Here is a 23,331-nt window from a genome sequence, read left to right on the forward strand (position 1 = left end):
GAAACTCTCCTCTGACTCCTTCATTGGTATTTCTTACCTACCAAGGTCACCATTGCATGGCAGTGAGCTGTGAGGAACAGCTGCTGGCTGTTAACCCGTGCCTTCAGTGACTGGGTGTGGGCAGGATCACCAGAGTGCTTGTTTCCATTTCTGAATTACGGTATAATGAGGGTAATTTCCTGCTCTGTAACCAGCTATATTCAGAGAAGACAATCTTGAGGTGAACACATAGAAGGACTCACTGGAAGGAGTTGTCAGTATCCCAGTGCATGACATTTTTATTACTGTTGACTTCAAAGTAACCTCTAACAAAGCCAAACATATTTTAATGGTGCCATCTCTAGTGTGCTGTTTCAGAGTAACTTACAGTGCTACCCATCAGAGTCTGCATGTGTCTTAGCATTTTAGCTCAGATTAAAAGTGTGTTTTTTAAAGGGAATCTCTGGGTAATGCCCATGTGCTGGGCCTTAGTTTGCTTAGTGGACCAGTGTGTAAGCTTCTGAATTAAAGCATATACACTGTAATTACTCCAACATAGTCTTATAACTCTGTGTGCTCAGCCAACAGGACTAAACTAGAGATAGTGTGAAGTAAAACCCTCCAAAAGTCAGGTAAGTTCACTGTTGGGCCCTTAAGGAGAATCACAGAATTGTAGGGGTTGGAAGGGACCCCAAGAGGTCATCAGGTCCAACCCCCTTGCCAAAGCAGGTAAAAATCCTCCTACACTGTAGTTACATTGGGCTGCTTTTCTCGCGAGAATGTGCATAGGCTGTGACAGAGATACTGTTCTTCCTGTTGTGTGCAGGTGCTGGATAATAAAAATCCTATTAATGATTATCATTAATAATTATAAGTGATCTCTTTCAAAATAGTATGTTCCTGTGGAGACTGACTTTCAAGGACTGAGGTGGACAAGTTGTTTGCTACTGCATTTTCAGTATGTGAGAAGGCAGCAAAAAGGGAGTTGGTGATGAAGAGATCAGTAGGACATGTTCTTGTGACTCCAGTATAGACATTCTGTAGGCAAACAAAAATAGTAATAAATAATGGCTTATAAAAATAAACAATAAATGATTTTTTTATAAACAATAAACAATAAATGATTTTACATATAATCCTTATAATTCTACTTTTACACCATTATTTATATGATTTTTTTTTAATGGCAGAAATATGTGATAGGCTCTTTAGGAATAGAAGGCTACTGTTTAGTCACTTTCAATTATATATCACTTCTTAGTGATGCTCCTTCCACCTTGTCTGTGCAGTTGGTTCTTTTTGTCTGTTTACATATGAGAGAAAAGCACTTATTTTTATTCCAATATCAGAATTCCAATACATGACTTGAATGGGGATACAGGTGAGCTGGGATATCAAGACTGAGTTAAATTTTGATCAAAGGTGTAAGTTCCCAAAAATTAAGTTAGGAAACTTTTAAGGCACCTTTTTGCCTGCCCAATCCTGAGTTTTATTTTCCAGAAATTAAGTAAAGCAAAGTTTGTGGCCTGCCCCAAGTTAGCTCTGCACAAGAAGTAGAGTGGGGGAGTCTCCTGAAAATAACGTCACTGTGGGGTTTCTTCTCACAGTGACTTGAAAAATCCTTCTACATTTCCAGTCTTTTAGCCAGCTATAAGAATAAATGCAAAGGGGGAGTGTTGCATCCTGATATACGTATGCATGTATGTATATATAAATCATAAACTAATAACCATGGCTTAGTAGGAGTATCTGTGGTGGTTCTCAATGTTGGTTGGCTGCTGGGTGCCTACCTTGCCTCCTCAAGAGGACAGGGAGAAAACTGTGAGAAATCTCATGGGTAGGGTAGAGATGAAGACAAGGTGATTCCTTAGCAGTTACAACCACGGGCAAACAAACTTGACTGGGAGAAGATCAGTTTATTGCCAAATAAAAACAGGGCAGTGAGAAGCACAGGCACAGCTCTAAAATACCTTCCTCCCACCTCCCTCTTCTTCCCAGGCTCAACTTTACTTCTTCATTCCTGACTCCTCTGAGTGGTGCAGGAGGGATGGGGAATGGAGGCTGTGATCAGTCCGCAACACTTCGTTTCTTCTGCGTCTTCCACATCACACGTTTCCCCTGCTGCAGTGTGGAGTCCCTCCCATGTGACACAGTCCTTCAGAAACCACTCCAGCATGGGTCCTTCCCATGGGCTGCGGTTGAGAACTGCTCCAGCACGCATCATTTCCATGGGCACAGTTCATCTAGAAAAGTCTGCACTAGCATGGGTCCCTCAAGCTACAGTTCCTGCCGGGAGTCTGCTCCAGCACAGGCTTTCCATGGCTGCATCTTCAGGATGTAACCGTCTGCTCTGCTGTGGGGTCCTCCACAGGCTGTAGCACACAGATCTGTTCCGATGTGGTATACCACGAACTGCAGGGGCGTTGCTCCACCAAGGTCTTCACAGACTGCAAGGCTCTGCTGTAATGCTTAGAGCACCTCCTCCCCCTTCCTTTTTCCCACCTTGATGTCTGAAGGGTTGTTTAGCTCACATTTTCTCACTCCTTGTCCTCACAGCTGCTGCACATTTTGTTTTACCCTTTTGTAAATATGTTTTCAGAGGTGCAGCCAGCATTGTTAACAGGCTTGGTGTTGTCCCACAGTGGCTCTGTTTTGGAGCCAGTTGGAACTGCTTGTGTCTGGCAAGGGGTCAGCTCCTGGCCTCTTCTCACAGAAGCCATCCCTGCAGCTTCCCCACTGCCAAATACTTGCCACGTAAACTCAACATATGTCATGCTTCCTCATACAGGATGTTGATTCTATACAGTTTTACACCAAAAGCATTATACTGAATTGCCAGAGGGGAACGTGTCTCTGTTTCACCTTTTGTGTGTTACAGTCATTTGATTATGAAGTTTTCTTCTTTGGGCTCTCTTCTTTAAAGCTGCCATCCTCTTCAGCTGCTTTATGCTCTTCGTTATCCAGACTGTCTACACTTGAATCAGTTTGGGTCTGACAGAAGTGCAAAGTGAAAGTACCTCAGTGTCTAATAAGGTCTGAGTAACTAACTCTGCAGCGCTTTCAAAATATCCGGGGTTGCCCATTAAACTATTGCATGTGTGACCCTGTTGCTTATGCTTCATAAATACTCCAGTAGTCACAGCAGTCTGCAGGCATTGTCTGCCACATACATTGAATAAAAACGATAGTAGGTGACTTTTCATAACAGCTTAGCTCATACGGACTAGCCCCAGTTGTTCCCAGTTACAACAGTCTGAACCCCCTCTTAAGCTGCATGGCTTAGAAAGTTGTAACAACAGCCTCTTCGTAACATGAATGCATTTCTTCTGCTTTTAACTCTCTCCCCCAAGGTTTCATCCAAGTTTTTTTTTAAAATAGCTTCACTTTTCTTCCCCACCTGCATGAACTCAAATGCAGATGATAAGCATACAAATGAAACATAAGAAAAACCCCTGTCTACCTCTGAGCAATTTGTGCAGCAAGTATGGTCTATTTTCTACTATACAGAGTTCCCTGGGCTGTTATCCATGTTCTTGACACCCAGTTTCAAAGAGACTGTATTCTGTCCCTGTTCTCACAGATCGTCCTACAGAAGCATGAGGGGCAATGCACTTGAGTAAAACTGCATCTTCTACAAAAAGCAGAATTTTGTACATGGGTTTTGATGGTCATGACCTTCACTTCAAAGAACAACATATATTTAGTCTGGCTTGATCACATTTCTTTTGGTCACCTGTTTGCTGTTCAGCATGGAAGAAAAATCTTTGCAAGGAAAAAGATTCTTAATGTCTGTCAGAAACATGATTACAAGCTTTGTTTATGCCCCTTAAATATCCCCTTGGGCATACAGTCGATGAGTAACTTCTCAAGTGACCAAGGTCACTTGCCTTCTTGCTTTAGTTGCATTTTCTAGAGTCTTTTTTGCGAGGTGAAAGGATCTGTTGTGAATGCTCGGGGCTAATCAGCTGGTGAATCTCACAGGTTTCCAGCTTCGGCTCCTTGAGAGATTCCAGTTCTAACCAATTTAATATTTATTTATATATAAACATATATGTTTGCCTAATGTAGACTAATCACATATTAAATAATTTTGTTGTTGTTGCAGAATACCTGTTGCTGATGAGGCAAGAATTAACAGGAAAACAAGTATTGTTAGTGTAATTGTGGGTCGAGGCACCCTTTTCAATTTTTTTTCCTGAGTTTTCTTATATATGTTAGAAAAAATATATTCATTTTAAAAATTCCTGACATTTGAAGGCAAAACTTGAAAAACTATCTAGTTATTCAGAGCAGCTCTTTTTGTAGGTGCATTAGAGACCTTTGTTTTCTGAAAATTCAACACAGCTGGATAACGTGCATCCAAACAGGAGTTGTGCATTGAAAATCTTTGTCTTATTTTTCTTTGCTTATAATACGCAGCAGCCCACTGGGAGTGTATTTCTTATTTCAAAGCAAGATATCAACTTAGCTTCTTTTCTTTTTGATGTTGCCAGTGCCTAGGTGAGCCTTCCTTTCTGAGAAGAGGTTCTGCGTGATAAAGCACATACCTGAATTAAAACACAAAATGATGTAAGAACAAGGGAGGGGAGACCACAGCAGCTTTAATTCATTTAGGAGGAACAGTATGAGTCTTTGGCTGGCAACCCTGAACAGTCCCTTGTGTGAACTGAATAACAGATCACTACAGTGATGAGATTATTCCAGTTAGCATTAAAACCAATGACAGAACAAAGGCTTGGCTGTAAGGTTAGCTATAGTTCAAATTTTTCAACAATATATGGTTGAAAAGAAGAAGTCTATTTACACACAATTTCGGGATTTTCTTTGCCACCCCTTTGATTGTTAAATTGGCTGTAGAAGTTTTAATATAAATGTAAGTCTTCATTGCCAGCTGGGAGGAATGAGTGAGGAAGGGTAGCATAGAATGAGCGTGTGACCAAATGGAAATTGATTTTAAAAACATCTCCGTAAGTATATGTAAGGCCAAGATCATTAAAGTACTTTTATATATATGCATATATATTTTATTTTTAACCCTCCAATGCAAACACCGTGTTTCAGAACCAATTATTTGTGTTTGAAAGATATCAGAATTCAAACCAGCTGGTGATGAACCAAGCTGTAGTATTCGGTAGATGTTACAGAGAGATTTAGAGTTTCTGAAAGGAGCTGGACTGATTCGATTTTGATTTTTAGTTGCTATAAGTATTGCAGCTGTGCTGCAAGTTGGCTTTCTGGAAGATAAGATACTTACCTATAAACAGTACTAGCAGGTACATTTTCAGAACATAGGGGAAGTAGATTGAGAAGGCGAATGGTAATGGTAGCTTGATGGAGTATGTCCCAAAGGTTTCAAAATAAGGCAGCGATACGTAGATTGCAAATGCTGTAACATAACACAGGAAATCTTTAGCCAAAAGGAGGTAGAAGATCATCAAAAAGCTTCATGTAAAAAAGTCAGTTACCTGGAAGGCACAGATTGCCTTATTATATACCGAATTTAGCGTATTGTTTGTATGCATATATACATGCTATTTTCTCCTTGAGTTCAGTTTCATAGGTCTGAGATGCCAATTGTTCTTAACACTAGAATTAGTAAAGTTTACTGTTCAAAAACAAATTCTGCCACTGCCATAGCTGCACCCTTGGCAGTTTGATCTCAGTGGGGACATTTGCTGGTGTGTGATAAGCAACTAAGCATGGCCTAAGCTGCTAGTGTCAGGTTCAGTGGGGGAACAGGCAGCTTTGCTATTTGTAGGCTAATGTGGTCAGTCTGGAATGGGGAATTTGTGTGTCTTTCAAGGAGCTATTTTGTTTATCCAGAAAGATAAGTGTTTTCCTGTACTGTTAAGAAGCAAACAGAACCCCAAATAAGGAGAAAAAAAAAAAAAAAAGTACAGAAAAGAGGGAGATAGGTGATACAGAGGTTAATAAGACAGTACATAAACAATTATAAGTACTTTGGCAACACAAAATATCTTAAAAACACAAATGACAATCAAACTGATCACATTTTATTGGAGAAGATTAATGAAGCAAGTGGTTTGTCCCCTTCCTATAGAATCATAGAACGGTTTGGGTTGAAAGGGGTTTGGGTTGAAAGGGGCCTTAAAGATCCACCACCAATTCCAACATCCCCAGGGACACCAACCCTTAAACCAGGAGCTCAAAGCCCCATCCAGCCTGGCCATCTCCTCACCTTTAGCCAGAACAGAAAGGGGGTAGAGCAGGATGCACAGTGAGAAGTTCAGCCACGTCAGTGGTAGGTAGTATATTCCTGTCCTTGCTAACATGTTGTAAGTGTACCTGCAGCAACAGAAGAGCAGATGACTCAGAAGGAACAAGCATTTAAAGAATGTTTATTTATAAGCATCTTTATAAGCTTCTTTCTATTTAAAGAAATACTATTGAAGAATCTGAGGCAGTTGCAGAAGAGTGTGGAGGTGAACATCTCAGAATCTTTCAGAGCAGATCTGCAGAAATTTTTTTCAGGTCGGCTGGTATTCAGGTCTGAAAATTGATGGTTCATTGTTTCAGAAGCCTTGTCTGCGGTGCTACCTAGAGCAGTCAGACAGTAATACAGCCCTCCGACCCAAAGGTGTTCTCAGAAAAGAACAAGATTTCACATCAGTCCATCAGAAAACAAATTTCAGATAGGGTTGTTACAACTGAGAGGGGCATATAGTGTCTGACTGTTGCTTGGGATTGACAAAATGCTGATTTACAGCTGCTGAAATGGCTAAAGCACTGGTGGAGGAGGCTAAACAGTGAGATAATAAAAGGTACTCACTCTTCTATAGCACAACAGCTGCCCCTCCTCCAGGCATCAGGAGGAGTCACTGGTTAAAAAGCAGCTACAGTCCAATGTAATGCAGTTTTTTGTTTGTTTGTTTGTTTTAATGTGGGTGTTGGTGTTGCGGTTGGTGTTGCGCACTAGGAGACCAGGATTTCAGTCTCCAAAAGTGATCTAATGAGCGTGTATGATCTACAAACAAACTAGTGGTTTTCCAGATACTGGAGAAATTTATCTGATCACTTTTTTTTTTGGGGGGGGGGTTATTTGGAAGGCTCTTTGACCTGTGGTCATGCTAGACATATCTAAAAAAAAGATTTGTAAGCCACTGTTAGCCAGAACTGTTTCTGACAGATAGAACCAAAATTAAATAAACTTTCTGTATATGTATGCATTCATTTGACTACTATTATATTATTCCCACATTGTAGAAGAGGAGTTTGATAGGCTGGAAACGTACCATCTCTCAGGCTTGCCCTCCACAACCTCCAGATTGTCTCAATTTTTTTCATTAGTGTTTTTAAGGAATAATCTCAACCTAGCACAAAAAGGAGACAGGTACTTCCTCTCTCTATACCTTATTGGACTGTTTATAGTATAAGCAAGAAAGCTCAAATATGGGAAGCTTCACAGTATATGCCCTCAGTATATCATCAGCCATAATGCAGAGGATATGTATGTCCCTGAAGAATGAAGAATTTATAATACTTTAGGACCAGTATGCTGACAGATGGGATAATTTCCAGCATACTTTTAGACATGTGTTGCTTTGGTTGCTGGGGCTCAGCACAGATGCTGTAAAATAAACCAGAAATGATTTCTAATTCACTATGAGTTGTTTTATGCGTTCTTGTTTGAATTGTTTATTTGCTGCTTCAGACCACAGTATTTTGCTTATTAAAGAGTCACTGTTATTGCTGTGATGTTGGACCATGTTCTTTAGCAATGATGGAAAATAATTATGTATTGTCAGGACTGAACAGCTAATATTATTTACACTTTTGGCCTCTCCATATCTGCACAGAATGTTTTCATTTGAGATTAAGTTCTACTTTTTTAGCTTTATAAAATTCAAAAAGAAATGGAATGGAGTGATAAGCGAAATAATTCAGATGTAGTAATTTACTGACACATGTAGTACAAATAATCTGAAGCTGACTTAAAATCTTTCTTATCAATACTAACAGTCGTTTTCCTTTTTCAGCTCTCTTTTGTAACACACATTTCCTCTGCTGCCCAAATCCATATTCCCCAGTCAGTCCTGAAAATAATGTATTCAAAACAGCAGAGAGCTATTTTAACACGTGGTATGTAATACATAAAGATATTTGCTTCTGTATGGCAGCTGTCATGAGGGCTGTGTCTTGTTTGAACACTTCTTAACTCCATACACCTTCCTTGTAAGTCTACAAACTGAGATCCACAGAGGCCTAAATAACATTTGAAAAATGTTATTGACTGCAGATACCAATGCAAAAATCATCAAGATAGAATTTTCACCATCACATTTTACCAGTGAGAGGGACTGGACACCTTTCACTGTACAAAACTTTTGGGATAAAAATCCTGGACTGTGTTCCTATCTATTTTGCCTCATGTGAGTTCTCTCCGTGGTGTGATTTATGTCCAACTATACTAAAACTCTCACTCTCTGCAGCAGGTGCTCCTTGGCTGTTTGAAAAGCACAGTGCAATTAACCCAGAATAATCTTTTGGTCTTAGTAAGAAGTTCTGCGTGTGCTGCCTTACCGTGCTGTCAGTCTTGCATAAACACATTATGTTAAAATAAACTGATGTGCTCTTAAATATTAAAAAAAAATATGATTGTAAATCAGTTTGGGAAATTACCGCTCCTCAGGAGATAGTTGTGATTCCCTTACACATTTTTGTTAAGAATGTCAAATCCTTTGAACTAGAAATATTAATGCAGTGATTTGTGTAAAATCACACTGTCTTTTTGATATGCCAATTATTCTAAAAATCAATAGGTAGCTTACGAGGTCCAACTTTTTCTTTAAAATCAATAATGTGCTTTTCTGACGATTTTGATATAATGAAATGATGAGCATGCAAAATGGGCTGGGGGGAGGGGAGGGCTCTGCTTGCAAGAATTAACCGTGTTCCCTTCACAATTTCACCATTGACTTCTTACCTGACCACATCTAATAAATTCCAAAGGAAAAATAAAACACACACAATGTATTTCCCTTGAACTTCTTCCTGACTGTTGATCACGACAAATAAAACAATTATTCTCTCAGTGATCTGAAAGGGAAAAAGAATTGTGAATTCACATGTCATCTTCTGTAGCTCTCATTTCAGTGTCATTTTGGCAAAACAGGAGGACACAGGTCAATCTGATTTGTTTTACGCAGACTCCAATGAACATTCATTTCTTGGCATACCTTTTGTTCAAGACCCCATGGGCACTCATCTCTGGGCAGTGTGATCACAGAATCACAGAATATCCTCAATTGGAAAGGAACCACAAGGATCATCAAATCCAACTGCTGGCTGTGCACAAGACCACCCAAAAATCCAACCATGTGTCTGAGAGCATCGTCCAAACACTTCTGGAACTCCCATAGGCTCAGTGCTGTGACCACTGCCCTGGGCAGCCTGTCCCAGTGCCTGACCACCCTCTGGGTGAAGACCCTTTCCCTAATGCCCAGCCTGACCCTCCCCTGTCCCAGCTCCATGCCGTCCCTCAGGTCCTGTCGCTGTCCCCAGAGAGCAGAGCTCAGCGCCTGCCCCTACACACCCCTCGTGAGGGAGCTGCAGGCCGCCATGAGGCCTCCACTCAGCCTGCTCTGCTCTGGGCTGAACAAACCAGGGGGTCTCAGTTGCACCTCATACATCTTGCCCTCTAGACCCATAGCCATCTTTTGCCCTCCTTTGGAGGCTCTCTGATAGTTTTATGCCCGTCTCATACTGTGACACGCAAAACTGCAGACAGATCAAGGTGGGGCTGCACGAGCTCAGAGCAGAGCAGGATAATCCCTTCCCTTGACCAGCTAGCAATGCCACCATGCCTGATGCACTTCAGCTTACAGTTGGCCCTTTTGGCTGCCAGGACACACTGTTGACTCAGATTCAACCTGCCATTGACCAAAACGCCCAGATTCTTATCTGCAGAGCTGCTCTCTGACCTCTCATCCTCCTGTCTATAGATACAACCAGGGCTGCCCCTTCCCAGATGCAGAATCTGCCACTTGCTCTTGTTAAACTTCAGATTGGTGGTGACTGCCCAACCATCTAATTTGTCAAGATTACTCTGCAAGGGGTCTACCCTTGACAAGAGTCAACCACTCCTCCCAATTTAGTGTCATCTACAAACTTCCTTACATAGTGTACCTTCAAGTTCTGCAGCCGAGTCACTTATGAAAATATTGAAAACTGTCCCTAAAATGGAGCCCTGCAGATCACTGTCCACCAGCCTGATGTAACTCCATTTACTATAAACCTTTGAGTCCCACCCAACAGCCAGTTGTTCACCCCATCGTACTATGGATTTGTGTAGCTGTATGCTGGATGTTTGGTCTGGTAGGATACTGTGAAAAACAGTATGAAAGCTTTGCTGAAATCCAGAAAGATTACATCAACTGGCTTCCCTTGGTCAACTAGTTGAGTAACCTTGTCATAAAGGAAATAAAGTTCATTAAATAGGACTTTCCACTTGTGAACCCATGCTGGCTGTGACCAGTGACCGCATTGTCTTTCAGGGGTTTTTCAATAACTCCCAGAAATATTTTCTCCAAAATTTTACCAGGAACTGAAGAGACTGACAGGCCTGTAGTGATATATCTACTATGGTAAGGGTGGAGGTTTGCTTGCCAATGGGGATGACTTGGGTTTGTAGCCCAATAAATCTGTGGATGAGACAGATGAATTTAAAATAAGATTAAAATGGTCTTGCTCTTGTGAGCAAGGGTAACACCTGCTGTGCTCCAGTGCCTGTGGGGCAAGCTGCAGCACTGACCTCCTTGCCTGGGGGCTGCCTAGGAGGCCACAGGATGCAGAAGACTCTTGGGCAAGCATTATGTAAGAAAGTGGTAGTCTCACAATCCCAGCCCTGCTTTCCTTAGCTTGGAGATTTGGATCCTGAGGGATCTTCCTCACAGAATATTTGCAGAAGGTAGGAAGAAAAGTAGAATTTCTTGTTTTTCTTCCATCCTTATTCCTGGCCAGAACTGATGGATTTCAGCTTATCATTTATGACAGTTGCTGCCATAATATTTGTGTTATAACTACATTTTCCTAGTGGTTGAACCTTAGCTGACCCACAAGGTATGCCTTTACAAATAAAAGCTAGAAACATAGATTAAAAGGCAGCATCTCTAGCTTAAAAAAAAATATTTAGTCAATACTAGAGCTCAAGAATTTAAAAACAAGTATATCTTTTTGCAGCTTTCTTGGATAAGTTTCATATCCATATTCATGCCCTGTCCTGTAAAACAAATATAGCTGTAGTACTCAGTACTGCTGAGAGTCTCCCGTGAAACTATCACAGAACCATACTGGTTCAGTCTGATTTACAGTCTGTTTGAAAGTGTTAAAGGGGAAATGTGCCTACTTTCAGCTGTTTTGCATCAGTATGGCTTCATTTTTATTTTTTTTATTTTTATATCAACTGGCACATGGAGTCACGTTTTCGTAAACCATCTTAGATTGGAATGATGTTATGAGTAAGACGTCAAGCCTCTGAAAAGTCATGAAATGGAAACCAATTAACATGGTGATTTTTCTAAGTGTGGTCATTCTTCTTCACTGGTTTTCCCCTTCCTGTCACTCCTTCCTTAAACTAAAACAGGAATCAGCCTCTTAGCAAGTTTGTGCAGTAGTTTTGCTGCATCATGTTTACCAGTTTTTGTGTGGAATGTTTTGGCTACAGACTATTTTTTTTATTTTTATTTTTTTGCAAACCGCATTTGTCAGATAAAGCAGACACGAAAACATACAGCTGCCACTTCACTATTCAGCAAAATTACATGAATGCAGTTTTTCATACAGAAAGAGAGCATATCCATCTCCTGCAGATCTAGTTCCTCATCTTGGAAAGAACCGAGAGACCACAACAGTTAAAATGGTTTTGCAACCTCTCTATCAAGTCTGTCATCTTGTGCAGTCGATCCCGTTGGTCCCTAACTCAGGAAGTGATTTCTAAGAAGGCAGGGTGTTGACAGGCCAGGAAACAGAGTGAAAGTTAATAAGGCCTGTGTACGCTGAGGAACCTGGCAAGAAAGTGGGGAAACTGGAAGTCTTGCTGCAGGATCAGAAACCAGTTATAACAGAGATAGGAGAAGCATAATGGGACAACCATCACAAGAGGGAAGTCATAACAAAGGTAAAAAGTAGTGTGAGTATTGAATGGGATTGTGTGCTAGAGAGAAATAATAATAATAATAATAATAATAATGAATCCGAGTTAAAAGGATTTTGGTTGAAGATGGTACAGCGCTGGCAGTGGAGGCAATTTGTTACAGACTCTACATTCAGATTGGGCCGTGGAGAGAGAATTCTGCAATTCTGTTAGTGTTACAGATATTTCAGGGAATTGTCTCACTTGGAGACAAAAGCTATATCATGATAATGAAAAGGCCAGTGTATTTTTTTGATGTGAGAGCTGGCAGATTTTTCAAACAGTCACTCACTCCCCAACAGGTGGTGCTGGGTGCAAAAGTGCTAGAAAATTGTATGATCAAGTGGTTGGGAGCTGATCATTATTTCAATGAGAAACAAGGGTGAGCAGTAGACAAGTAACCACCCTCAGCAGTTTCAAAAGGATGAGCACTGACTGATGAGACAGAGCAGCTGTGGAGACCCAGCTCATGGCCTGGGAGAGGGAGAGGCTGCAGTGCTCCTTCTCTCCCCAGGCACAAGCAGATGCACGAGAGGTGGCAAGTACTGCCTATCTGGGGCTCAGCAGATCTCCTCTGCCACAGGACTCTTGCATGGACAGGGCAGTGGTGCAAGCAATCAGCTGCATTAGTTGCACACAATTAAGTCAGAGATCAGGCTGTGTAAAGCAAGTTAAGCACCTGCAATTGCAGGGAACACAAAGCAGGTCCCCTGTGGGTCTTTTGCTCCTGCTAGACTGCAGTCTCAGCCAACAAGATGTGGGATGCACTAAGCTGCCACAGAGACTGAGACTGAACACCACCTGTGACCTTGCTCCCAAGCAAACTCGCTAGGCAGCACGCAGGCCTGGCTGCCCAGTGCACATGTGATGACTTCATGAGGATGGATCGTGGCATCACACCCCCTTTCCATCTAAATTAGGAGCTTGCCTGCTTGCTTACTCCTATTCCCCCTCAAGACATTGTGACCTTTTCTTTCATAGCACTCACACCTTCTCCAACTCAGGGAAATCAGAGCTGCTTCTGCAGCTGTTAGTGAGAGGCTGGGGAGCTTTGCAGCAAGGGGTGGCAGGCTGCTACCCGAAGAGGAGGAGATTCCAGAAAATGTCCCTTTGTGTTATGCCCTTAGAGGCACACACATGCAGGCATGTGTATATACCTATGCTTACATACACATGTATATGAACCGCTAAGCTGCAGCTTATTTTTTTATCAATCATCCGTCACTTTCACAAATGAAAATATGGTATTCTCTGCCACTACTCTCTTGCTTAAAAAAGAAAAAAAAAAAAAAAAGGAAAAAGAAAAAAAAAAAAGAAAAACAAATTAAAAACAGAAGTCCAGTGTTTTCATGTTCATAAAAGGAAGTATGTGCTAACACCTCACCAAGCATAAATACAATGGTTTCATTTTTCATTCTTTCTTGATCTTTGTGTTAAACTGGAGTTTCCTTCCCCTCCCAGCACTGGTGTCTCACGGCATACAGCAAGTGCTGTCGAACAGCGTAAATTTCCATAAGGCAGCCTGAGCATTTGAAGCAAGTAAGCGAAACAGAACAGATCAGACTAGCTGAGGCCAGAGCAGAAGCAGGCACATTCACTTCCATTTTTTAATAACCATGACTGTGCAGTATCATAACTAGTATCAGAAACCCTTATATAGCTTGTGGATTTTGTTCATAAAAACACCAGTCTTGCATCTTTAATACTCTCTCCTTTGCAGAAGTACTAGTGCCATCAGCTTTTACTTTCAGACCAGAATACTAAATTTCATTATTCTCTGTTTAGGCAACTGCGATGACGTGACACTTACTCTCTTCCCTTGGCCTCCTCTCAATCACTCAAGCTGCAAATGCTGTGAAAGTCACACCTTTGCACCAACTTTGTGCCCCTCCTTTGGCTTCCCTTTCTCCAGAGCACCCATCGCATGAGACCTATCTTCCTTCTGTGGTGTGACTTGGCTTTGGCCTACCTAACCCTTCTTAAAAGTCTGGTGGCCTAAGGCTGTTCCTCAATGAGGCTGTCCCAAGTAGGTTTTCCTGAAAACACCTCTGAGCTTGCTTTTCCACTACCTGTAATGTGTATCTCAAAGCTGATGAAGTAAATTCTTCATCCAAACCGTGCTTACAGCTTCTCTCCGCTACTGTGTCTACGACACAATCAACTGTTAGAGGGGAGCGCTTGCAGCTTGTTTTATTCAAGCTGACATTACCTCCATCCCTGTGCTTCCCTGGAATGGCCAGTCACCTCTTCTCTCTTCCTAGTGATCACCTCTGAGATTAACTTAGCTGTGAATGTGCATGGATATACATAGCCCAAGGGATAATACATAGCATCAAAGGGTTTAAAGCCCAAAGGCAGAAAAGCTGATGGGAACACAGAACTGGGCAACCACTACGAAACTATTGCTAGTGCCCTATCTGCAGTAGTCCAGTTACCAGGCTGTGGTAAGGTAAGCTGTATCCTTTCCAAGTATGTTGTTGAAAAGATACATATTCTTTCCAAGAGGCACGAAGGAAGGTGTGACAAGGCAGAATATATATCCAAAAGCCTGTACATTTTGCTTGGACAGCATGAAAATGATGCTAACATCAAGGTAAGACAGTTGGTTTTGTGTTGAGAGAACACTTAGGGAAATAACCAAGTAAGAATCCAAAGCTGTTTTTGTTGTGAGGTAAATGCTGGGAGTCGCTGTGCTGAATCCTTCCCTGACCCAGCTTCTCTGTGCTTCCCTTGAGAGCACTGCAGTAATTGCAGTGGCCCAGACAGGTCACTATTTTCTTGCTCAGATTATCCAGTTCACATCTAACATTTTTGTGGTGGTACAGAGCAGCGTTTATGCAGGTCTCCCTTATCTCTGCTTCTAAAGGGTTAGGTAGAAAAAAGTACAGACCATGTCAGGACTTGAAATGTATAAACTCTGCTAGGACAAACCTTCTTTGAGGTCTGTCAGCCCTATTGGGCTGGTCTTCCCTCCAAAAAATGACATGACATTTGTTAAAGGTTACATTAGATCTGATCCTTTTTTTTTTTTTTTCTTCTTTTTTTTTTTTTTCTTCTCAAATCCGGATTAGTGTAAGAGTATGTAGATTTAAGCAGGGAAAAAACATTAATTGCATTTTGACAAATGTGATACTGTACTTGGTGAGCAGCGTGAAGAACAGAGATCTCTATTAGTCAATCAATTTCTAATGGAGATTTAAAAAGAGGAACATCTTCACCCCTGTAATATGTCATTTGACAAAAATGGGCTACCCAGAAAACTAAAAACACAACTAATTACTCTTATTCTTCTACCTTCTGACCGCTGAGAGCAACACCAGTTTCACCACTATTCAAATACTAAGGATTGGGAAGGCTTGAAGGTAAATTCAAGTAAAGATTTTTACTTTTTCCAATGCATTAATAAAAATACCCAAACCTGTGTTTAACTCCAACAGAAAACAAGAGTGAGGTAAGGAAAACGTCAGAGAATCATCTTGTTTTCTGCTGTAGCATCTGTTCCTGAGGCTGGTTTTCTGCCTACAGTTGAACATACACCCTGAAAACCTCTGGCAGCATGAGCATGTTGCCACGATTTGCATATGTATGTTTGTGTGACCCTACAGTAAGAATATGACAATTCTCATCAATTCTCCTGTGCCTTGATTTCTCTTTCTTATTCTTAACCAATTCTTTTCCTTTCACTCTCCATGAACTCCAGCAAACCCAGTTCCCTCTCTAGCAGTTCAGGAGGTTCGAGGTGCTGGTGGTTTTCCCACTGGCATGTCTTTCCTTCCGCACAACAAATTGTCTTGTGCTTGTCTAAAAATAAATATCCACATGTCAGTGAGGAAAAAACAAGCAACATGGAAAAGAACTAGCAAGTAAAACCTAGCCTCCAAACATGTTGCCTCCTGGCTGCAGACATGTTGGCCAGAGAGGCCGTAGCCCCAGCCACCTGTGGCGCTCTGCTTACCCCGTACCTATGGCAGTGTTGGGGCACTCATTATTCAGTCTCATTCAGAAAGAGGTACAAGAGCAGCTCTTTCCCATGCCAGCTCTGTTGTGAGGCGAGAGCTCCCTCATATATAACCCTTGCACTTAGCAAACCATTAGCAGGACCAAGCTCCCTGAGGAAAGGTGCAAGTGGACCATGCAGGGTAGTTCAACCTGGGCTTGTCCCCAGGGCCAACTATGGCTGAAGTGTGTACGTTTTGGAAGGAGGGTCTTGAGAAACGGACATACCTGCAAAAACCTGGGGAAGAAACGGCTTTTATCAATGCCAATGAGGATGTGCAGGATCTCCAGGACAGATAACAACTGACAAAGGCGCATCACAAGTCCTATGGAGTAAAACGTGTCGGCCAACGAATCTACAGAAAAAGTGAAGAGGAAAATTGGAGGGCAGTTATACAGTAAAAGTCCAGACCAGCTGCTCAGTTTGCTCTTGCTCTGTTGCCCCTGAAGACAATAAAAAATAGAGTTCACAGAGTACCAAACTTTAGCAGAAAGGTAGCAGAAGCAAAGATTTAGGGAGGAGAAAAGGCATCCCACTCTGTGTATGTTTGCAGCTTTCACACAGAGGCAGGAAGTTGAGAAAAGCATGGGGGTGCCTGTATTTGATGCATTGGCAACCATTGTGCAGGATGTGTTGGTTTAGGGATATCCCTTTAGGATATTTCTAAATATGAGGAAATGAATGAGGAAGGTATAAAACATGATGAGATGTGGCAGTTCTTGCCTGTATCTATACCCATGACACTTCCTAAGACAAGGAGATGACAAGATAGCTATGTCATGTGCCTTCAACTTCCCACCATCTGTAAATTATTTTGAATTTCCAGTCGTTAGTTTTCTACTTTTGTGCCTTAACTCCAAGCAACAGAAATAGAAATATGTTGTCCTGTTTGGGGAGATAAAAAATTGTATCCAGTAACCACAAAGATATTCTCTCCTAGTGGCTTCAGTAAGACTGAAAATTTTCAGTAAGACTGAAAATTCACCATAATGACTCGACCTACTCACATTTAGGTCTGTGTCTAGATCTAAAGTTGCTGGCACATTATTGAATATTAGAGCTCATTAGTAAAACAAGAGCTTCATTTCTGATGCAGTACAGGCAGAATGCAGGTACCAGCAAATTGTTCATTCTTTTCAATAAAAGAAACAGTGTTTTTCTCATTGAAATTAAAGCCACTGGTATTGGACACACAGAGCTATGCATGCCCTATTCCTAATCCTAACTTTGTCTATGATTTAATGTTTCTGTGTATTACTGCCTCTTAAAATGTTTAAGAAAAATATAGAAGGAATCCTACCTTTTCCAAATGACATGAACCTGATGATCATATTTGTAAATATCCAGGAATGTCCACAGAACTGCATTAAGTCATACACAAAGAGGTAGGTGTTCATGGTAATGCTGTGGAGGTGAATATGATAAAGCAAGCTGTATTATTTAATACAACATTCAGACATTGTGATCTCTAGATATTGCACCCTCGTTGGACTTGTTAGTTTATCAGAAAACAAAACAAAACAAACAAAACAACTAGATTGTAAACAGATCGATGGGAGCTGGCTGTGTCTGTCAATAGTCACAGAACAGTATTCTCCCTCACAGATCAAAAGCTCTCTTCATTAGTATACCTAAGGCATGCCCAGAAAAATTTACTGAGCTTCCACCAGTGACTGGGAAGATCTGTGGCCATACGGTGAAATTTGTGTCTCCAAAGGAGAGAGTAACCAAGCAAAGACACAACACTGAGTGATGGGTTCGAGCCTAGTCCCACTCGGGTCTTAGCTCTGCCTTGATGGACCGGAGGGATGGGCAGGATCACAGCCACAATGGCTCTGCCATGGGACCTGGACTCTTGCAGGCACCAGCATTTGGATTTCTGCATCTGGGTGATGTTAATCCTGTTTTTTTCCCCAAAAACTTGCCCCTAGCTTCTGCTTCAGGCAACTTAGAGTACAACACAAATAATTTGCAAGGTCCTCAGCACACAGTACAGGTGCAAGTGTTCATAAAAATGCAGGTGAGGAAAAGGAACAGAAAGCCATGTTTTGATCTGTTTTTATTCAATGCAGCCTGAAGGATATCTGATCTTCCGTTTTAACCAAATTGCTCTACGGGTTTTCCCAATGCACATTAAAATGAGATATTTGTCTTTCTGCACAATTCATGTTTCAAATTGTATTTAATAAAGTGCATTTCCTTCTGTTGAAGCAGACTAATTTTTATGGCTATTCTGATTTAATTTTAATAGATAATCTGACTCTCTGCAGAACTCTGTAGGTTCTGCAGAAACTTCAAAATTTCACTTTCCCAAGCATATATTTTCCTTTCACTTATTCTGGAGAGAGAGGTTTGCGTGTCCGCCAGTTATAAAAAGGACTGTCTACCATTTTTAAAAATGGTAGTCAAAAATTTGTTAATTTTGTACTAGAATTAATCTCCTGTGTTTCACCAATTATTTCCTGTCCCGATAAGTAGTAAGATCTCTTTAAGTTGTCTCTTCATACAGCATGTATGTGTCAGCATGATACGTCTCTGCCACCACCCATTTTTCATTTGTATCTGCACATTATCAAACACATTGAATTTCTGTGTTTAGAAATATGTGAATAAGATAAAGGTACATACTTCATTCCGAGCATTGTACTAAGACCATATAAAACACAATCATGTGCTTTTGCAAATTGACCTAGATAAACTGATCTAAATTTTTAATTTAAATATATGCTAAGGATGTCATAGAAAATGCCTTTCTTCCTCTCTTTCTGTTATGCAGGATGACTGCTATTCATATAATTACTTCTGTAAGCACAGAAAGGTTTGTTGGCTAATTTACCTCCTAAGAGACGTCAATATTCATTGACACTATGACAGGAAGACATATGAAGACCCTAAAAGGGACAATCCATAAAAATTCCTTTTGGAAAAAGTATGATACAGCTGAATTGGACTAAAATACAGTGTGATCTATAAATATTGACCCAAAACTCCATCTACTCTATTGCTGAATGTTTCCTCTCTTGTGGTAAAGTAACAATAAAAACAAACAACAACAACGAAACACCAGATGAGACACTACACATTGCAAAAAGGAAAAAAAAAATGTTGTGATATATATTGCCTTATTATTGGAGCTTGTAATGGGTACGAAAGTTATAGGAATAGCTGTAAAAATCTTCTTCAGTCTTTCCAGTCAGCTTCTCCACCAGTCCCTTTGGTCAGATGCTGTCATGTTGGCTTTGCACTGTATGCAAGCTGAGTACATAGTTTCTCTCTTCTTCTGGAGTCTAGTTTGTTATATCTGTCTTTCTTCCTCAAAACTTGTCTTGCAGCAGTTCAGGCTTATTTTCTGAACCCTTCCTCCATTGGCTGGATAGAAAATTCTCATCGTTGCAATTCTTAAGCTGCTTAATCTTAGCTAAGCAGAGCGTAATGAAGAGAATGCTTGTAATTGTAGTTCATGCTAGTGTTTAGCCTGTTTTATGTTAAAACTCATGATCTTTTAAACATACTGGTGACTTCTGAAATAGGCACATGATGTTGTACCCCAAACTCTCCATGAAGTATAGAGATGTGCTGACAGGCAGTGTAGAATCATAGGATGGTTTGGGTTGGAAGGGACCTTAAAGTTCATCTAGTGCAAAGTCCCCCTTCCATGAGGTGAAACATCTCCTACTAGACCAGCCTGCAGAAAACCCCAGCCAACCTGGCCTTCAACACTTCCAGGAAAGGGGCATCTACAACTTCTCTGGGCAAAATTTCAATACCTTTGTCATTATATTAAAATGCTTTCAAATTTCATGTTTGACAGAATAAAGTACTATATCATGTTTCTGAAAGGGCCAGGGTTACAGCTGCATGCATACAAATGCTTATTGACTACAGACATTGTTTCCTCATACAGAAAAAGCAATCCATCACTGAATTTGTTCTCTAAATCAGATTGGAGGTCTCTCAGGTTCGGAGATGGAACAAAAAGGTTGAGGTGACCTAAAAATTAATAACTTTTTCTTTATTGTTGTTGTGCCAGCATTACTCAGAGGACCAACCTTTCATACAGTGATGCTCACCACCGTGTGAAAGAGTGGCCGGATATCCAAATGGAGTTTCACCCTACTGTGTTAATCCCCACACAAAATGTACCCAAAACCAAAGAGAGGCCTTTGACAGAAGTGAAGACATATGCAGAGAATAAGAGGTGATTTCAGTGTAATCACAGGAAATGGAAGTGTAATTGTCCCCTATGTTCTTTCTCTTCCCCAGTGAGTTATGGCTGGTCCATTTTCCTAGGTAGCCAGGAACAAATTGAGGTTAACCTGTTCCCCAGTCCTAACAGTTTTGCGTCACAACAGAAAGTTCATCCATCTGCTTCTATTTGAAAGGTCACTGCCACTGCCACAAGAGATGGGATTTAATTACATTTCCTGCTCCCTCGGCTCACAGCAGGCATGGGTGCATGTTTACCTCTCAGAGTCTGCCTCTGCAACACCCTTGAAGGCAAAACACAGACTAGCAAACCCAGCAGCTGCCTGCAGGCAGCAGTTCAGTTCACAGCCCTGCCCCAGGCTGGCTGGCTGGCCTTGCAAACCTCACTCAGCCTTCCCAGCACCTGGTTTGCAAAACGGGATTGCTGATGACTGTATTCTTTGTAGTGTGATCTGCTTCAATGCTTCCAAATTGATTTTAATGCTGTTCAGACTGAAGGCATCACGAGAGCACTGCACACTTTGGTACTCTCCTTGCATTGCTGACAGATGAAAGAAGCAGGTATGGGACTAGCAGCAAAGGTACCCAGAAGGCTGGACATGATCTCTGTCATTTTGGTTCTCAGCTCCACACAGCTTGCTATGACTGATTTTATACCAAACACACCAAAATGCCAGTGGTCAACCTTGCCTAGCAGAAATGCTTCACTTTACCCACCTCCTCCCCAAGCTGAAAAACCTAGGTGCCTATGTGGATCACCAGGCCACTCGGGTCTTGTACACAGCAGAGGATGTTCCCAAATGTCCCCTTCTCCCCTTACTCAGCAGCAGCCCCATGTCCCCACGGGCTGTGGCCCCATCACAGAGTGTCCCCGGGTGGTGTTGGGGTGCAGGCTGCCTCAGGGGTCCCTCCCATCCCACACAGGCCTCTGTGGGCTGGGCGCTCCCTGGCTGCCTCAGTGACCGCGCTCTCTGTTGCCCGTCAGCCTGTGCTGGCTGGCCGCACATGAGGAAGCAGCCCTCGCGCTGAAACCAGAGAGCGACTTTCCTTTTTTCCCCTTTTTTTTTTTTTTTTTTTTTTCTGAAGGGCAGGTCTGACAGAAAAGCCCCTCCGCTGACACGGTTTCCTTTTAACTCACGCTGGTCTGAACTTCTGCTCCTTCCCCGTCCCGCCCTGCCACAGGCTACAAGCTCAGCAGGAGAAGAGCTGCAGAGAACCCGCACCAGAGATGTGCTTTTCTCTCACAGGCGCATCCCACCCCGCTTTATTTCCCCTTGCTTTTCGCATTGAGGTGCCTCAGTCACCTCCGCTCTGGGGACATTACCTGTTGCAGGGGTTAGATCGCCGCGGCTGCTCCCGATCTTTCTCCTTTTTTCTCTTCACAGCTGCAGCAGCTGTTTGCTGGGAGATCAGCCCTCCTCTTCCCTCTTCCCCCACCCACGACGTCACTGTGTGTAGCACCAAGCAGGAACAGTGCTGCAATGCCCGAGAAAGGAGTTTCTAACCCCAAATGTCTCCATGCTCCTCATCACCCAGCCTAGCCTAGCCTGGTCGAACCTAGCCTAGCCTGACCTGACTTAATCTAGTCTGACCTAATCAAAACTGGTTTCTCTCTTTTGTAAAAATAAGCTACTCTGTAAATCCCACTAACTTTGTTGCTTGAGCCAGTACGATATTTTGAGAGATAACTGGAGAGAAGAAAAGCAAAACTACATTTTTTTTCCCCGTTCTGGTCAAATTATCAGTGTTAAAACAGTGCTGATAACACAGTATTAAATACTAAGGAAGGCTGGGAGCATAGCATTAAAGGAGCACTTTAAATTACTTGAGATAGAGGAAATAGTTTTCCGCTTCTTAACAAGAAATACCTATTTATTCATGCCCCTGTGAAATGTAGGCAGTACTGACAGAGTACATTCTCACAGCATTGTGCCCTTGAGTCTTTTGGATATTGCAATATAAATCAGATGAAGAAGAAAGTCATTGGCAGCAATAATACTTACATAAACTGCTTTCTGCCAACAAATGTTTTCCCACTGGCGCACATGTTGAAAGCACGTCCCATCTTACAGGAGGTTTAAAATTAATGCTATGGCTGAAATAGTCACCCAGAACATAATGACCGACTGGCAGGATGTCATGCAAAATACAAAACATGAGAGGGATAAAACATGCTGTCCTGAGTCTCAGCCCTGTTGCTGTGTGGAGCTCCCAGCAAAACCACCTTTACCCTGCAGTGTCCTGGGGGGGTGAGACATACCTCCCTCCTGACCAAGTGGGTGATTTTGATGATAGAAGCTTGAGAAGTGGGTCCACGTGAACCTGATGAGGTTCAACAAGTTCAAGTGCAAGGCACTGCACCTGGGGCAGGGCAATCCCAGACTTGAGCACAGACTGGGAGAAGAACTCACTGAGAGCAGCCCTGCAGAGAAGAAGCTGAGGGTTCTGGTGGACAAAAAGCTCGACATAAGCCAGCAGTGCGTGCTTGCAGCCCAGAAGTCCTGGGCTGCATCAGCAGAGGGGTGGGCAGCAGGTGGAGGGAGGTGATTGTGCCCCTCTGCTCTGCCCTTGTGAGGCCCCACCTGGAGTGCTGCATCCAGGTCTGGGGCCCCCAGCACAAGAAGGATGTGGGGCTGTTAGAGTGGGTCCAGAGGAGGGGCCATGAAAGTGATCAGAGGGCTGGAGCACCTCTGCTATGAAGAAAGGCTGAGAGAGCTGGGGATGTTCAGCCAGGAGAAAAGAAGGTTCCAGGGACACCTCATTGCAAATTGTCAATACTTAAGGAGAGCTTATAAAAAAAATAAAGAGCAACTTTTTGCTCAGGCAGATAATGACTGGACAAGGGTAAATGGTTTTAAACTAGAAGAGGAGAGATTTAAGTTAGATGTTAGGAGGAAATTCTTCACTCAGAGGGTGCTGAGGCACTGGAACAGGTTGCCCAGAGAAGCTGTGGGTGCCACATCCTTGGAGGTGTTCAAGACCAGGTTGGATGAGGCCC

General features: G+C 42.1%; 1 protein-coding gene across 2 annotated transcripts; it reads right to left on the reverse strand.

Moving 5' to 3' along the window:
- Positions 1–1,875: 1,875 nt before the first annotated feature.
- Positions 1,876–22,465, reverse strand: HACD4 (3-hydroxyacyl-CoA dehydratase 4). 2 transcript variants are annotated; one of them, XM_072030742.1, is made up of 7 exons: positions 22,337–22,465; positions 17,428–17,531; positions 16,355–16,482; positions 8,924–9,036; positions 6,179–6,285; positions 5,234–5,365; positions 1,876–4,526 (listed from the first exon to the last, which is right to left on the reverse strand). In XM_072030742.1, exons 1-7 carry the CDS (start codon positions 22,396–22,398, stop codon positions 4,444–4,446), a joined length of 729 nt encoding a protein of 242 aa, XP_071886843.1. In that variant the 5' UTR covers positions 22,399–22,465; the 3' UTR covers positions 1,876–4,443. The 2 variants fall into 2 exon arrangements, with proteins under 2 accessions (XP_071886843.1, XP_027301932.1); XM_027446131.3 differs by lacking the exon at positions 22,337–22,465 and adding an exon at positions 21,658–21,782.
- Positions 22,466–23,331: the final 866 nt, after the last annotated feature.

Source organism: Anas platyrhynchos, chromosome Z, assembly GCF_047663525.1.
Source record: "Anas platyrhynchos isolate ZD024472 breed Pekin duck chromosome Z, IASCAAS_PekinDuck_T2T, whole genome shotgun sequence".
NCBI classification, from domain to species: domain Eukaryota; kingdom Metazoa; phylum Chordata; class Aves; order Anseriformes; family Anatidae; genus Anas; species Anas platyrhynchos.